General features: G+C 44.0%; 1 protein-coding gene across 3 annotated transcripts in view; it reads right to left on the reverse strand.

Annotated features, from left to right (window-relative positions):
• The window catches only part of LOC140356020 (receptor-type tyrosine-protein phosphatase mu-like), a 362562-nt gene that overhangs the window by 114328 nt on the left and 230090 nt on the right, over window positions 1–18144 (reverse strand). For 2 of the 3 annotated variants that reach the window (XM_072440711.1, XM_072440710.1), the window contains exons 13-16: window positions 16758–16794; window positions 13447–13521; window positions 8325–8460; window positions 3126–3155 (exon numbers count right to left, since the gene is read on the reverse strand). In XM_072440711.1, coding sequence (XP_072296812.1) covers window positions 3126–3155; window positions 8325–8460; window positions 13447–13521; window positions 16758–16794 — 278 coding nt within the window. The remainder of the gene's footprint in view (window positions 1–3125; window positions 3156–8324; window positions 8461–13446; window positions 13522–16757; window positions 16795–18144) is intronic. The other variant, XM_072440712.1, reaches the window with a different exon arrangement.

Below are 18144 nucleotides of genomic sequence, written 5' to 3' on the forward strand. Positions count from 1 at the left end.
TCGCGGTCTGCAAAATATATATTGATCAACGTACAAGTATGAGGGTACGGAAGTTTTAGGAGTGTGTAAAAAGTAGTATCACTGGAGGCCAATGAAACATTCACACGCGGTAAAAATGCAATTGTTTTTCCAATTGTTTTTTTTTGCGTTTTTCAAGGCAGTTTAGGTGAAAATGTTATGAACAAGAACCTTAAGGAAGATCAATGCCAAATATAATGTCTATAAGAGTGAAAATGACCTGAAAATACTAATCTTCTTATGAGTAGTTGTAGTAGTTTTGATTATACTTCACATTTTAAACTGTTGCATTGTCATTTTGAGCAATTTTATCTGCCAAATTGAACAAAATCAAGCTATAATAAGGCAAAATAGAATGACTTGGATTCACAATATTTCATCTTGATTTCTTTCACTTGTCGAGTAAAAATCTGCCAACAAAGAAGCATATTTTACTTTTTTTTTTTAAAAAGGCTAAATATTCTTAACTCAAGTGTGTAAACTGCAAAAAGTAACATCCAGGCAAGCTGAACAGACCTGAATCAAAAACATATTATCTTGATTTAAGTGGAGTAAATAGAGTAAAGATAGGTTGATTTTGTCCTTGCGAAAAAGTGATATTCATTTGGTTTCATCATTAACTGTCAACTAAATCCGGCACAAAAACTGTACTGGAAATGTGAAAAATCGGAACAAAATAACAATTGTCATAGTTGTAGAAAAAGCTTCAGTTGTAGTCATCTGGACTCAGTTTGAAAAAATAGACGTTTCGACTCTCATCCAAGAGTCATTGTCAATAAAAGAATTTAGATCGAGAACTCCGATATTAATACTGTTCTGTGGTAAGACCCGCCCATTGGGAGGAGCCTTCCTGAAGTAGAAAGAGTTGTTTGTTTCAACAGAAACTCCCCCCTTGTATCTACCGAGCTAGCCTATTCAGAATTTTAATGGGCTATTAGAATACTCTTTGTCTTTGTGAGACCCTGGCTCAACCACCCTGAGTACCTGATTAGCATCTAAATGTCCTGGTCCTGGTCCTCTACCTTTCCAGGGGTTCAGTAACCCATTATAGATACCAGGAAGATTGAATCTGAGCCCTCCATTTCTGTTTAAAGAAGGTCTTTCTTTTTTAACAAAAATAGCTTCCTTGACTCCTCTTTCAAACCATCTTTTCTCCCTGCTTAAAACCTTCACATCACCGTCTTCAAACGAGTGATTAGAGGCTTCAAGATGGAGATGCACGGCACTCTGAGGTCCTGAACTTGTATTTCTTCTGTGCTGATAGAGCCTCTTGTGTAGAGGCTGTTTTGTCTCACCTATGTACCGTTCTTTACAGCTTTCTTCACTGCATTGGATCGAATAAACTACATTGCTCTGTTTTTGAGTCGGCAACTTGTCCTTAGGGTGAACCAGTTTTTGTCTTAAAGTGTGTCCTGGTTTAAAATAAACAGGGACTTCGTGTTGTCTAAAAATTCTCTGCAGTTTTTCCGACAGGCCAGACACATAAGGGATAGAAACACCCTTCTTTCTCTGTTCAGTTTCCCTTTTGTCCTGCTTCTTGGTTCTCTTCACTCTGTTTCACTTTATCCACAAAGTTGTGCGTGATTTCCACATGATGTTCCGAATTCCCCAAAAGCGGAGCCAATATAGTTGTTAAATGCTTAAATGCACACACGGACCAGTATCATCAGTATAATGTTAAATGCACACACGGACCAGTATCTGCTCTTTGGTTTCAACCACCCACTACAGCACAAGCTGGGGGTGATCAGAACCTTACAACACAGAGCTCAAGGTGTGCCCACCAGCTCAGAGGGCAAGAAGAAAGAGGAAAAACATGTCCGAAATGCCCTCTCAGCCTGTGGTTACCCCGCTTGGGCTCTCAACAGAGTGAAGAGAACCAAGAAGCAGGACAAAAGGGAAACTGAACAGAGAAGGAAGGGTGTTTCTATCCCTTATGTGTCTGGCCTGTCGGAAAAACTGCAGAGAATTTTTAGACAACACAAAGTCCCTGTTTATTTTAAACCAGGAAACACTTTAAGACAAAAACTGGTTCACCCTAAGGACAAGTTGCAGACTCAAAAACAGAGCAATGTAGTTTATTCGATCCAATGCAGTGAAGAAAGCTGTAAAGAACGGTACATAGGTGAGACGAAACAGCCTCTACACAAGAGGCTTTATCAGCACAGAAGAAATACAAGTTCAGGACCTCAGAGTGCCGTGCATCTCCATCTTGAAGCCTCTAATCACTCGTTTGAAGACGGTGAGGTGAAGGTTTTAAGCAGGGAGAAAAGATGGTTTGAAAGAGGAGTCAAGGAAGCTATTTTTGTTAAAAAAGAAAGACCTTCTTTAAACAGAAATGGAGGGCTCAGATTCAATCTTCCTGGTATCTATAATGGAATACTGAACCCCTGGAAAGGTAGAGGACCAGGACCAGGACATTTAGATGCTAATCAGGTACTCAGGGTGGTTGAGCCAGGGTCTCACAAAGACAAAGAGGATTCTAATAGGCCATTAAAATTCTGAATAGGCTAGCTCGGTAGATACAAGGGGGGAGTTTCTGTTGAAACAAACAACTCTTTCTACTTCAGGAAGGCTCCGCCCAATGGGCGGGTCTTACCACAGAACAGTATTAATATCGGAGTTCTCGATCTAAAATTCTTTTATTGACAATGACTCTTGGATGAGAGTCGAAACGTCTATTTTTTCAAACTGAGTCCAGATGACTACAACTGAAGCTTTTTCTACTATGGAACACGCCTGGACGAATGAGGGATTACACCGACAATTGTCACAGTTAAAATAAGAAAAAAAGCAACACTTTGCACTTAAAACGAGCCAATCAAAATTTTGAATGAGGAATATCTCATTTAATATTCCACTGGTCCATTTTGCCGAGTCAAGATGATGTTCTTAATATGCAAGTAATTGGACGGATGGATGGATGGAATTTCCACGGATAATGCAAAAGTAAAAACTGCTCAAATCCAGATTAACGATGCTCAAACGGCGTGGAAAGGAGCTCTGCCAATCCCGGGCCTGTACTGAGCGCGGGAGGACACTGGCATGCATGGGGCGTGTGGGTGACAGAACGCATGGCACTGACAGTACACAAAGTGGTTACTTACAGGTAGTATGTGTAGGAGTGATAGGTTCTCCTGCCCCGTGGTGGTGGAGGAGGAGGAGGTGGGGGGAGCAGGGAGGAGGGATGGAATGAAAAGGAAAGAAAAAAGTAAAAATATATATTAATGTCTGAGAAACGAAGAGTCGAAATGAACAAACTCAGATAATGGTGGCATAACACTGGTGTGAGGGCAGAGGTGGAGGCGTGTCGGGCCGGAACAACACCGAGTCACAGCTGGAATACTGCTGCGACTGGAGTACTACTGTACTGCTGCGAACGGAATACTGCTGCTGCGACTGGAATACTGCTGCTGCGACTGGAATACTGCTGCTGCGACCGGAATACTGCTGCTGCGACCGGAATACTGCTGCTGCGACCGGAATACTGCTGCGGCGACCGGAATACTGCTGCGGCGACCGGAATACTGCTGCGGCGACCGGAATACTGCTGCGGCGACCGGAATACTGCTGCGGCGACCGGAATACTGCTGCTGCGACCGGAATACTGCTGCTGCGACTGGAATACTGCTGCTGCGACTGGAATACTACTGCTGCGACCGGAATACTGCTGCGACCGGAATACTGCTGCGACCGGAATACTGCTGCGACCGGAATACTGCTGCGACCGGAATACTGCTACGACCGGAATACTGCTGTGACCGGAATACTGCTGCGACTGGAATACTGCTGCGACCGGAATACTGCTGCGACCAGAATACTGCTGCGACCGGAATACTGCTGCGACCGGAATACTGCTGCGACCGGAATACTGCTGCGACTGGAATACTGCTGCGACTGGAATACTGCTGCGACTGGAAAACTGCTGCGATATTGCTGCAACTGGAATACTGCTGCGATACTGCTGCGACTGGAATACTACTGCGACTGGAATACTGCTGCGACTGGAATACTGCTGCGACTGGAATACTGATGCGACTGGAGTACTACTGTACTGCTGCGAACGGAATACTGCTGCTGCGACTGGAATACTGCTGCTGCGACTGGAATACTGCTGCTGCGACCGGAATACTGCTGCGGCGACCGGAATACTGCTGCGGCGACCGGAATACTGCTGCGGCGACCGGAATACTGCTGCGGCGACCGGAATACTGCTGCGGCGACCGGAATACTGCTGCGACTGGAATACTGCTGCGACTGGAATACTGCTGCGACTGGAAAACTGCTGCGATATTGCTGCAACTGGAATACTGCTGCGATACTGCTGCGACTGGAATACTACTGCGACTGGAATACTGCTGCGACTGGAATACTGCTGCGACTGGAATACTGATGCGACTGGAGTACTACTGTACTGCTGCGAACGGAATACTGCTGCTGCGACTGGAATACTGCTGCTGCGACTGGAATACTGCTGCTGCGACCGGAATACTGCTGCGGCGACCGGAATACTGCTGCGGCGACCGGAATACTGCTGCGGCGACCGGAATACTGCTGCGGCGACCGGAATACTGCTGCGGCGACCGGAATACTGCTGCGGCGACCGGAATACTGCTGCTGCGACTGGAATACTGCTGCTGCGACTGGAATACTGCTGCTGCGACTGGAATACTACTGCTGCGACCGGAATACTGCTGCGACCGGAATACTGCTGCGACCGGAATACTGCTGCGACCGGAATACTGCTGCGACCGGAATACTGCTGCGACGGGAATACTGCTACGACCGGAATACTGCTGTGACCGGAATACTGCTGCGACTGGAATACTGCTGCGACCGGAATACTGCTGCGACCGGAATACTGCTGCGACCGGAATACTGCTGCGACCGGAATACTGCTGCGACCGGAATACTGCTGCGACTGGAATACTGCTGCGACTGGAATACTGCTGCGACCGGAATACTGCTGCGACTGGAAAACTGCTGCGATATTGCTGCAACTGGAATACTGCTGCGATACTGCTGCGACTGGAAAACTACTGCGACTGGAATACTGCTGCGACTGGAATACTGCTGCGACTGGAATACTGATGCGACTGGAATACTGCTGCAACTGGATTTTTTTACGTTGCCATGTTTGGGTGAGCATCAGTCATCTTCATCCGGAGCGTCCGACTGCTGTGACGCTCCGGATGAAGATGACTGATGCTCACCCAAACATGGCAACGTAAAAACAACCTATTTTTGTCATTAGAAACGAACAAACTAAATTTTAAATGCAATGAGTTTAGCGTTTGTTGTAACACAAGCTGCCTCCCCTGTTTTAATCAACAACAAAGCTGCTTTTAAAACCAGCTTAGTCTGTAACACAGAGACAAACACACATGTACATGTAACAGAAAACCACATGAAAGCCCATAAAGTACTGCGATATAATACACATATCCCAACAAAACCATGTTGCAAATGAATATATTGTCCCAGACCGAAAACTATATATGTAATCTATGTCGTCTTTGCTGTTAAATTATACCACAAAGAAGGAAATGGTCAATCCATGTATAAATCTAGTGGTGGATGACCCCCTGACCCCAACGTCAAAGTCATTATTTTATTCAAATCAACCATATTTCTTAAACAGATTGACCCACACATGGACCTAAAACCAGATGTATGCATGAAACAACTGCAGGACTTGCACCAGGTCCAGACACAGCCACGTTAAACTCAAAGTCCTTGAAGAAACCCAGAGGACTTCATCAGGTTTAGACCGTTCAGATCCACTTCGCTCTTGTCTTTTACAAACGCTTCATCTTCCACCAATAAGAATTACCATATCTGACCTCTGAGGTGGAGACTTAATGAGCTCTTCGAATGTCTAAACACAACTACAACTCCCCGATGGAAGCGGCAAATTACGCTGTAAACCGGAGCAGTGAAGGCGCCTCCGTCCCGCCTTTGATTGGGCCTTAATTGAATTGTATCGTATTACAGGGCTAATTTTTCCCACCCGCCCACAGACATGTGAACGAGTCGTCAGGGAACCGGGCATGTGATGTTCTACCGTCAGAAATAAACACAACGCATTTCCAACTACGCAGTACACGCAGTATTCATTTTCACCGACATTATTGACAACTTCAGAACCATGGGGAGGCGTGGCTTTGCTGACATGGCTATTTATATAAGACATTTGCTCCATCCTGTTCTTGTGTGTATGTAATTCCTTGAGATATAAAGTTTTCCTGTAGCTTTAATATAGATTTCAACTTTACTGACAGGAAAACACAGCAAAAGAGATGGAAAAATGGCTTTGCGATGTTGTTCCACGAGTTTTAAAGTTTTCTTTTCCCCCCAGTTTTTAAAGGAGTAAAAAAGATTAAAACACAAAACAGACTAAAACAGAGAAAACACAAAAGTAGCGAAGACAACAAACAACATCCAATGAAGTCGCAGCACACATCGTCCAACCAAAACATCCAACTTAGTCCAAAGTTATACAATCAAGGACAAATTAACTTCTTTCAATTTTTCTAACGTCTACTTCTATTCTATTTCTACAGAGTTCTTTATCGTCCGTTCAGTTTCTACCATCAATTTCTTCATGATGGCCTTTTCCCTGGGCCAGAATCATGTTCCAAAAGTATTCATTTGTTATATCCGTGGAAGGAGTTGTGAGACCCAAATACACAGTTCTGTTCCCTCCTGCAGGACTCCGCTAGAACTAATCCAGTTTTGTATTTTACTTATTTTTTCCATACTTGTCTGGCTCAACAGGTTAGTTGGACAGGACATCTTAAAATGAGGAGAGAGAAGGTAGAGACATTCGGCGAGCAGTTAAAGCCAGGAAACGAACCCAGAAATGTGCATCGCTTTAAACCGCAACACCACCGGCGAACGCTGAACCAAAATACGTTTGAATGAAGTCTGAACCTGAATCTTCACTGAACTTAGTAACCCTAGTAGCCCTAGTAACCATAGTAAACATAGTAACCCTTGAAACTGTAGTAACCCTCAAAAAACAAAAAGGATTCCCATTTGGGCGTCACTGAAGCGGGGTGCATTTGTTTGAGGAAGCCGCGAAACTGGATTAATTTTTCATGGCACACTCCTCTCGCGGTTGTAAACAGCCTTAATGGGCCGTATCAACACAATCAAATTAATTATTTAGCCCGACGCCGGCAACGCTACGGTTTGAGGGAGAAACATACAGAATATCTAAACTATTAGCACTGGCGCTCAGTGCGTTCCCCGCGTGAGATGCTAACGGCCTTTTCTGTGAGGAATAAACCAGATCTAAGACGAACGCAAACGAGGCTAAAATCTGGATTAAAACCGCGACTAATTAAGACTGAATTTGGGCTAAACTTAGCGCTACATAAAGCCACTTAATAGATAGATAATGCAACTATATTATAAAGAACTATATTAGCACTGCAAGCGTAAGTGAACACATGGAGAACACCTTTTTATAAGTAGAATGACTCCAAAAAAACATCAAACAGGAGTATGTAAGTACTAAAACAAGTCTGTGACACAAATTGAGATATCAAAAGTCTCAAATGAATATCGTGGACTGCAAACTGCTACGTCAGACTAGACTTTGACCCAAAAATAAAAAGGAACATCCCAACACAGTGACGCTAAAGTGAATCTCATAATATCATAACGTGGTGAATTTGGTCATAACATAGTATTTGGATCTCATTACATCACCACAAATGATTTCTAAGCTTGAACCAGAGAGTATATTTCAGACACCGTACGTTTAATACTAGAAGAGCAATGTATTTGACTGTGTAACTTGTTATGTTATATGGTCCGACATTGAGCCCATTTTAGCTTCGATACGGACTTGAGTTGGTCTTATACTTGTTCAGTTCTGATCTTGACCAGGTTTAGTCCTGGTTTAGGCCCAGTTTTGACTTACTTGACTAACCTTTTTGTCTACAAGTGACAAAAAATCTGCACATGTTGGTATTCAAATAATAAATGGTTTGAAGGTTTGCGTTTCTTGCACCGCTCCTTCAGATATGACTTAAACTTTCGTCATTTTTGTGGTCTATACCCTGTGAAAATACCAGATTCTGTGCATTATTCCATGTTTTTTCCTTCCAATGACTCATACGCTACTCTTACAATTCTTCAAACTTCTCCAAATAGCTTTCAACTCTGACTAGAGCCATTTCTCGAACCTCTACTTTGTACTTCTACTTGATATTATCATGACATCACTTTTGGACAACTCTACCCTCCTCTGACCAGGACTAAACTAGGACCACAAGTACTCTTAGTTTCATACTGACCTCTTTTTCATGAGCAGGACGACCCCGAGGAAGATAATGACGAAGAGGAGGATGCCGGCAATGACTCCGGCGATCTTCACCGTGTGGTCCGTCTGCTTCTCGGGCTCCACCGCGTCCGGCTTGTGAGTGGCCGCGCCTGGAAACACGAGCAGAGGTCAGGGTTCAAAGTGGGCCCAGGTTTTAATGAGCTACGCGCCGAGGCAACGTGCCCACGAAAGGTCATCGACGTGGAACCGCCGGTCAACGAGACGATGCTCTGAGACGCTCATGCGCTTGTTAGTCGCGTCGTGCAAACAAATATGTAGGATTCTAAATGATCTGTGTAATTTTTGAAGCATTGCACAGTTCCTTCTGTTGGAAAACAAATGAGGTGCAGGACCAGATTTAGATGACACAGGATAATAGAAAGAGCCTGTATCGGAGTTCGAGGGAAGGCAAGTGCATTAAAATCACAATACAATCTAATTAAAATATAAATCATTATAAAATTGACTTAGAGGCCGGTCAATGTTTTAGTCCTGACTCTGGCACCAGCAGGAGGCCGGTCCATGTTTAGTCCTGACTCTGGCACCAGCAGGAGGCCGGTCCATGTTTAGTCCTGACTCTGGCACCAGTAGGAGGCTGGTCCTTGTTTAGTCCTGACTCTGGCACCAGCAGGAGGCCGGTCCTTGTTTAGTCCCGACTCTGGGCACCAGCAGGAGGCCGGTCCATGTTTAGTCCTGACTCTGGCACCAGCAGGAGGCCGGTCCATGTTTAGTCCCGACTCTGGGCACCAGCAGGAGGCCGGTCCATGTTTAGTCCTGACTCTGGCACGAGCAGGAGGCCGGTCCATGTTTAGTCCCGACTCTGGGCACCAGCAGGAGGCCGGTCCATGTTTAGTCCTGACTCTGGCACCAGCAGGAGGCCGGTCCATGTTTAGTCCTGACTCTGGCACCAGCAGGAGGCCGGTCCATGTTTAGTCCTGACTCTGGCACCAGTAGGAGGCCGGTCCATGTTTAGTCCTGACTCTGGCACCAACAGGAGGCCGGTCCATGTTTAGTCCTGACTCTGGCACCAGCAGGAGGCCGGTCCATGTTTAGTCCTGACTCTGGCACCAGCAGGAGGCCGGTCCTTGTTTAGTCCTGACTCTGGCACCAGCAGGAGGCCGGTCCTTGTTTAGTCCCGACTCTGGGCACCAGCAGGAGGCCGGTCCATGTTTAGTCCTGACTCTGGCACCAGCAGGAGGCCGGTCCATGTTTAGTCCCGACTCTGGGCACCAGCAGGAGGCCGGTCCATGTTTAGTCCTGACTCTGGCACCAGCAGGAGGCCAGCGTTTCTGGCGAGCAAAACTGTGAAAACATAGTCAGGCTAACGCACTAGCATGATTGAAGCTAACTCTGTACATGACTCAAAACCTCACCGTATGTTTGCGTATATATTTTAAATGACAATGCGCAGATTAGTCTAATGCACTATTGACCCGCTCTACATCCACAGACAGTCCTTCATATCTCGCGTATCGATAAGCGCTCTGTCCGTATCGACTCGTCCCGGAGCCACGTTTCCTTCGGCGAGCGCGTCTCTGGTCGGCCCGCGTACCTCCCCCCGCCCCCCCCCACACCCCGGACCTAAAGCTGTATTGCGGACATTAGCGGTTGGCGGATGAGCCTGGCGTATACTGGAAGAGATAAGTCTACCCTTGGTTAATCGCGCCGCTTCTCCTCGTGGCCTCTATCCGAACGTAGGAGGCGGTCCGTGCAGAGATAATACACAAAGCGGAGATAAAAAAGAACGCCGTGGAAATTAAGTAAATAAACCCAGCTCGGCGCAGGGAGAGATAGAAACTTTAACAAAAAAAAAAAAAGAAGAAGAAGAGGGATAAGTTTTAACGGCGTACGCTCCGGTAGGATGTGATAAGAGGTGCTCCGAAAGTGTCCGCCTAAACAACGCCATTATTCCTTGTCACGGCAGGTAAATTTAGGCTGACAAATGGACGGTGTCACGGGCAAATCTGTTAGCAAGCTACGCTCCCCGCCGCCGCCGCCGCCGCTACTGCAATTTTCTTGGGCAAAATGATAAATAAATAAGAGGGGAATATCTGTCCGGGATGCTAGCGTATGACATATTGTTCCAGATAGCGGTTCGGAGGCTTATTTAAATGGAGTTTTTAAAGGGATAGCGACGTGAGAATCAAGAGTTGCAGTGACAGAAGATTTTTGTCTCGATTTACCGGATTAATGTACCGGGGACTGACAGCCGGGATAATAACAGTACTTACTCATATTGTCATGTGTAAACGGGCGATAGTTGCAAACGTGGACGCTGTGCGAGCAATTTTTTGGGGGGTTTGGACGGGACGCTTGCAAAAATATCAATGATTGTCCATTTTTAGATGCATAACGTTCGATGCCCGGATTCTACTGCAGTTCAAATATTTTCTGAGTTAAATATAGTGTGGTATAGTAATCGTCCCGCTTGATTTAGAGTTAATATTGTCTGTTAGTAGTATTGGTGGAAAGTGAAACGTATATGTGCACTTTTGTCTAAACTCGGAAATCAGAACTCGGACCATGAAGTGAGGTTTTCTGCGTTCAAGTCGTTGTTCTTGTACTGTAATGACTCAAAACAAATCATAAAAACGTGCTCAAATCAGGGGTGTTTTGAAGTAAACTCAATCCGACTGGAAATGTGCGTACATTTTTTTTATTTTCTCTCGTTTTGTTGATTTAATACTTGAACAAATCAGACTGTGTGTTAGAAATCAACAAATCCTTCTTAACGTTAAGTGCAAATCTAGTTAAATTGAAGGTTGTAAAGTTGGGTGCCTCCTTTACGGGCCGGTCTTTACGCCTCTGTGGGAGGAAAACGCATTTGGAGAAAACAGCATTTGAACTTACAATGAGCAAAGACTCTGGATGAAATGGATTAAATTAAACTCTTAATAAATCAGGAGCAGATTGGACAATTTTATGGCTTCCTTTGGGTCAGTTCCTGTTCAGAACTAGAACAGGTTTAGAGCTATAGGTCCTCTGAAAGGTCCATCATTTGCTTGGCGGCGAATGTAAAGTTTTAAGAGTAACTGTAAAGAAAAACACGCAATTAAATAAAACATGTCAAACTGTGAAACGCGCAGTTATGTTCACATCCGTCGAGCTGCATCGCATCATAACGGAAGTTTTGGGACTAAAACGTGCACAAACTACGCCATCGCAAAACTATTTCTATTGCCGCATCGCATTAATTTTTCAACACATTGTCCCGCCCTCCGGTGACCACGGGTTGCGCTGGGGGATTATCGATCTTTCGTGGACAATAATTGTGTTTCTGTGTGGTCAGAAAGTGCCTCCTGAAAATGCTGTCATGATTATTGCAGGGTCAGAAAGTTCCATTGAAATATCATCAACGCAAAATGTTCGAATGATGATTTTATGCTCAAATTAAAGAAGAGTTGCCCAATGTACCGTATTTTCCGCACTATAAGGCGCACTGTCAATGAAAGGTCTATTTTCGATCAGGTAAGGCGCATTAAGCAAAAACAAAACGTGTACAAAATCATCAGCAATCTCCCGTATCTACAGCGCGTTTTCCACCGTCGCCGCTAACTACGGCTCGCTCTTAATGCGCCGGGAATAATGAGAAAAATTCATAAACGCGGATTAGCGCCCGTCAGAAATCTGAAATGTTGGCACATCAAACGACGGTGGCGGCTCTTTCGGGGTCCGTAGTAACCGGGAGATGAAGGTAGAAGCCACGCGTTTCAGAACACGACGCGCAGTAAATAAATCAATAAAAATACAGGATTAAGAGTAACATCTGCACTGATTTATACCTACTTTATACCAACAGTTGAGACATATTCATAGATCTTTTTCAATTTAAACTATGTAATAAAATATTTCAAAGTGCAGTCTGCAAGCTGAGACGTTTCATCATTAGAAGTGCTAAATAATTGGACACGTTTGAAGATGCAGTATGCTGTTGTTGTTGTTGTTGTTGTTTTAAAGCGACAGTGTGTAACTTTCTGGAGGTCACGTCACCTGCATGATTCCATGGAAACGGAGAGTTAAAACCTACTTCTGAACACTCTCCATGCAGAGATACATTTCATGCCATACTGTGGAATATTAAAGCCAAATGCATCACATTTCCATGGAAACGAGCAGGAGGCGGCAGCTCCAGTCAAGCTCACTCAGAACATGAGTTTATATGAGTTTATATGTTTTTCAATGCAACACAAACAATACAAAACATGCTTTTGTTTCTTGGGTTAAAAAGTTAATTAGAAAATGTAAAAGTTGCAAATGTATTGAAGTGAGCTTGAAACAAATAAGCCAGATAACCGAACATACTAAGAATAAGTGTGCTAAAACGGTTTAAATGCTGCTCTATGTAACTTTTCTGGGGGAGGATGACGCCTGCTCGTCTCTGTGAAGATGTTATTTGTTTGCCTGGAATATTCCACATTATGGCATTAAACAGAACTATCTTGCATCTATTCCATCACAGGCATTTTAAAAAACACATTGAAAAACATATTTTTTTTAATGTCAGGCAGGTTCACCTCTCCACAGATCTGACCTCTACAATAACCTGGGCGTCATATGTTCGTCTCCATGATGATACATTTAATGCCACACTGTGGAACAAGCAACTCCACTGCAAAAGTACTGGTCTTTCTGCACTACATATGTAAATGTGTGTACATAGTAAGCCCATTTCTTATCTCTTATAGCAGATTTTAATTCAACAACATTTGCACAATATTTTCACAATGGATCAGGAACATTATGGCAGTAGGAATTGGCCATACTGACCAAAACTAATAAATCTTTTGGGTTTCTCCATAACATTTGGACGATACTTTCACAAAGCGTCAGGAACATAATAAACGTTAAATGTCGAGGTTCAAGTGTCACATAAACATGACTGGACCTTTAAAATCACCCACAAAAGGGCAGGAATACCACTTTATACCTGTATTTAGTCTCTTTTTGAGGTCATTTAAAATTGTTTTAAATATATGTAGCATATGTAATGTATCCAATGTAGCAGATCTCCAAAACAATATTAAAGACATAACACAGTTTTCCTGATATATCTCTCCCACCTCTGACTGAAATCAAATTGAAATCAGCGCTCGTACCTGTCAGCTGACTGTCGCCGGCGGCCGGGGCGATTCTCAGGTACGGCGTGGTGAGCTGGGTCACCAGGATGGCGGCTACGGTCGCCGAGGGTCCACACCACATGCAGCAAAGAGACGGAACAGAGAAGAGCACCATCGTCACGGCAACACAACTGCACGGCAACACAACCGCACGGCAACACAACAGCACGGCAACACAACAGCACGGCAACACAACAGCACGGCAACACAACCGCACGGCAACACAACCGCACAGCAACACAACCGCACAGCAACACAACCGCACGGCAACACAACCGCACAGCAACACAACCGCACGGCAACTCAACCGCACGGCAACACAACCGCGTGCACGACTGGTGAGACCGCTCCAGCGACGCAATAAAGCCAAATGGAACGTCTTAAAATGTTCCACAGTCTGTCTTTAACACTGCGGTGCATTAGGAGCGTCGTAAATCACATGTCAGCCATATCAAGTTATAAGTAAGTTTGGCGTTTGTGCAGGAAGTCAAGGTTTGAGTTTTGCAGTGATCCTTTTGTGTTCTACGTCTTTTAAGTGTTTAATTAATTGCTTGCTTATTTCCTGGACTTTTTACAACACGAGGATTTTGAACAGATGTTCAACGAGAGCCAAAATGTGAACTTGGGCGTACATGTTGTACATATAAATCATAGTTTCACACCAATCGAGCAGGTATTTGTAGAGAAAACGTTAAAAAATCTGTAGAAAATGACAGGAAGTTTTCTCTCTAAAAATTAATTCATCAAAATAAAGTCAATAAAAACACATTAGATGAGTTTTTGCCCAGTGTTTGCTGGGTAATAACAAACAGGAAGTGAAAATATAAGCCTAAAAAATATTTTGCTATTCTGTGATTTTTTTTAGCAACATTCGCAATATATTTATTTTAACTGAATTTGAGTTCAACGAGTCGTCCGACTTTTCAGTTAAAACTCTTCATAATAACTACACCGTAATTAGCCTTAATAAACCATGAACAAATACTTAATTCTTAATGAACATTACATTATTAAGCTTGATTCAGGCTTAATAACTTCTTAGTTAATGGTTAGGTGTTAAGAGTATTAGTTAAACAGTTACTAAGCCTGAAGCACTCTTAAGAACAATTTGTTCACTATGAATTAAGTCTTTGTTCATGCTTTATTAAGGCAGGAATAAGTAGTTATGGATAAAGTGTTACGCAAAGTTGGACCAATTCTTTTGCTGCATTTATAATAATCTAGGTACATCTTCATATGAACTACACAACAAAAAGCCTTAATAAAGCATGAACAAAGGCTTAATAATAAACTAGCTTGTTGTTGCTTAATTGTTTATTAAGAATGATTCCGTCTTAGTAACTGAAGGTAAGAGTTCGGAGTGAGAGTATTAACTAGTCACTAATGCTAAACTCTTTGTTCATTTTGAATTTGAAGTCTTTGTTCATGCTTTATTAAGGCTGTAGTTATTATACCAAAAGCTGTTTCAAACCTCCAGATTACAACGGATCAACAATCGGAGACCGTCCATCGACCACCGAACGTCATTACGGACTTTTACATTTGGCGTAGCCTTTATCTGCATCTCTTTAGGTATGAAACGACTCTCTTTAGGTATGAAACGACTCTCTTTAGGTATGAAACGACTCTCTTTAGGTATGAAACGACTCTTTAGGTATGAAACGACTCCCTGTAGGTCCAGCCGTCTGCAGGCCGCCTCGAGCCGATCTATAAGGGTGAGCGGATGCGGCCCATGTGACAGGAGCCTTCCCGCGGCCCCGGCCCCGAGTGTGGCTACGGCTCCCCCCCCCCGGGTCTTATCAATACCGGACCCCGGTCGATGGCGCCCGGACCTCATCGCCTTAACACGGAGCCCGCTCGATAGGCACAGTCGGGCTGGGCTCTGAAAAGACTGGGTTTGGTCCGCTTTGGTCTCAAACGCGTCGTCTCGGTGTTTTTTATGGCGCGCGGGTCGAAAGGATCGGTTTATTGAGTCGTCTGAATTGATTTCACGCCTTATGTACATGTATAGAGGCGTGTTTAGGCGTTATTTGTTTTTTTAAAAGGTGCGTTCAGACTGGTTTGAGCCGTGTTTAGTCCTGTGTTCACACTCGCACATTCGCAACAACATTGGGACTAAACCAAGACTAAACCCAACAAAATTTCCCCATGTGTGGACAATAAAGGAATATCTTATCTTAACACTGAACCCGGACTAGACCCCTAGACCCGGACAAGACCCGGACTAGACCCGGACTAGACCCGGACTAGAACGGGACCAAACCGAGTCCACGTTAGGCGTAAACTGGGTTAAATTAGGTGTGAACGCAGCCTTGACCGAGACCAAAACCCAATCTACATGGTCTTGTTTTGAGCCCGGTTTAGTCCAGATGTCGACTTGGTTGGAGCTTGATCCAGCACTTGAATAGTCCTGGTCTAGTCCACGTTTATTCTGGGTTTAATCGCAGTTTAGTCTCAGATTTGAAGTGGTGCGCGTGACGGTTTTTGACAGATAAACCAATACAAAACACAACTGGATGGACGGACGTGTCAGCATATTTGTACATGCCATTTTTACCCGTTTGATTCAGTTTACGTTAACACTTTAATATACGAGGAGTAGAATAAAGTCAGAGAGTCAACTTAAAACTATAATTGTATTAATTTTAATTATAATATGTTTCTTCACTAGATTGATTTGCATTTTGCTGCAGTCTCTTGAATTTGAACTACCGTATTTTCCGGACTATAAGTTGCACCTTTTTTCATAGTTTTGGCCGGGGTGCGACCTATACTTATATACTTATACTCCAGTGCGACTTATACATTTTTTTTTCTTCTCTATTATGCATTTTTTGGCTGGTGCGACTTATACTCAGGAAAATATGGTATAACATTTCGACACGCCGTTTTTGTTCCGTCACGGCTTTTACTTTTACTAATGTTTTCAAACTCAATTTCCGACTGGTTGAATATATACTGTATACAATCTCTTTTACGGGTTTATGGCTTAATCTTGATGTGATTGTTTTGCATCTTAAAAGGCGTCAGAAGTCGCCCGGGATTATGGTAAATGTTTGCGTGGAACGTAAAGGAGCACAAATGTACCTCTGATAAGACGTTGTCGCAGGCGAGCGTGTTCAATCTGTTTGTGCGCCGCGGAGACGGTCCCCCGTGTCATTTGGCATTAATTCATCAACCAAAGACTCGTTTGAAACGGTCCCCGCAGAACCATCTCGATGTTAATCAAGTTTACTCCAAAGAAAGCACATTCACTCACAGTCGACGCCGCAAACAATGTCAGGACGTACCTTTGGTGGCCACGCGGACGCAGTCGATCTTGGTTTCCTGGAAACACAAACGGCAAAAGAGGAAAAACGCATGAGAAACGCACAAAAATACATTTTAAATTTATCAATATAGCACATTTTGTTTCTGATATTCACTTTTAAGATTGAAGATTGCACTGTCGATGAGTTTAAATTAAGCTTACTCATTCTTTTTTTTTTCATTAAAAAAAAAAAAAATATGACAATGTTTTTGTCAAAGATTTTTTTGCCAATTCAACGCAATATGATAGTTAAAGCATAACAACAAATGGCACCATAATAATCAAATGTATCATCTCTTTGAGGCACATTTCTTACAGTGTTATGGGTCATTATGACATTGACAAGTGTAACAGAAGAAAATCTTTGGTCCATTTTGTGTTTGGAATTATTTGTCTACAGTTAGTACAACCTTAAATCATTAAATACAAAATAAAAATTTTAACTAGGATACAAAGGAGAAAGCACTACATCTGATACCACACCAAGATGAAGAAGAAAAACAAAACACTTCATGTTCAAGTCTTTACATGTTAAAACTCCATATCCAGCCATCCATTTTCTGCCGCTTATCCGGGGCCGGGTCGCGGGGGCAGCAGTCTAACCAGGGACTCCCAGACTTCCTACTCCCCAGACACTTCCTCTAACTCCTCCGGGGGGATCCCGAGGCGTTCCCAGGCCAGCCGAGAGACATAGTCTCTCCAGCGTGTCCTGGGTCTTCCCCGGGGCCTCTTCCCGGTGGGACATGCCTGAAACACCTCCCGAGGGAGGCGCCCAGGAGGCATCCGGAACAGATGCCCGAGCCACCTCAGCTGGAGGAGCAGCGGCTCTACTCTGAGCTCCCCCCGTGTGGCCGAGCTCCTCACCTTATCTCTAAGGGAGCGCCCAGCCACACGGCGGAGGAAACTCATTTCGACCGCTTGTATCCGTGATCTTGTTCTTTCGGTCACTACCCAAAGCTCATGACCATAGGTGAGGGTAGGAACGTAGACCGACCGGTAAATAGAGAGCTTTGCCTTTCGGCTCAGCTCCATCTTCACCACAACGGTCCGATGCAGCGACTGCATCACTGCAGCCGCTGCACCGATCCGCCTGTCGATCTCACGCTCCATCCTTCCCTCACTCGTGAACAAGACCCCAAGATACTTGAACTCCTCCACTTGGGGCAAGGACTGCATATTGTAATTATAATTATGTACAATATAATCACATTATTTTAACAAGTTGATCCTTTGTTCATCCAGTAGACAAGGTTTCTGCTGCTACTACTACCACTGCTACAACTACTACTACTACTACTACTACTGCTACTACTACTGCTACTACCACTGCTACTACCACTACCACTGCCACTGCTACTACTACTACT

Source organism: Eucyclogobius newberryi, unplaced genomic scaffold (assembly GCF_026437365.1).
Source record: "Eucyclogobius newberryi isolate DKJ021-1_F unplaced genomic scaffold, fEucNew1.0.hap1 SCAF_12, whole genome shotgun sequence".
Lineage (NCBI taxonomy): Eukaryota > Metazoa > Chordata > Actinopteri > Gobiiformes > Gobiidae > Eucyclogobius > Eucyclogobius newberryi.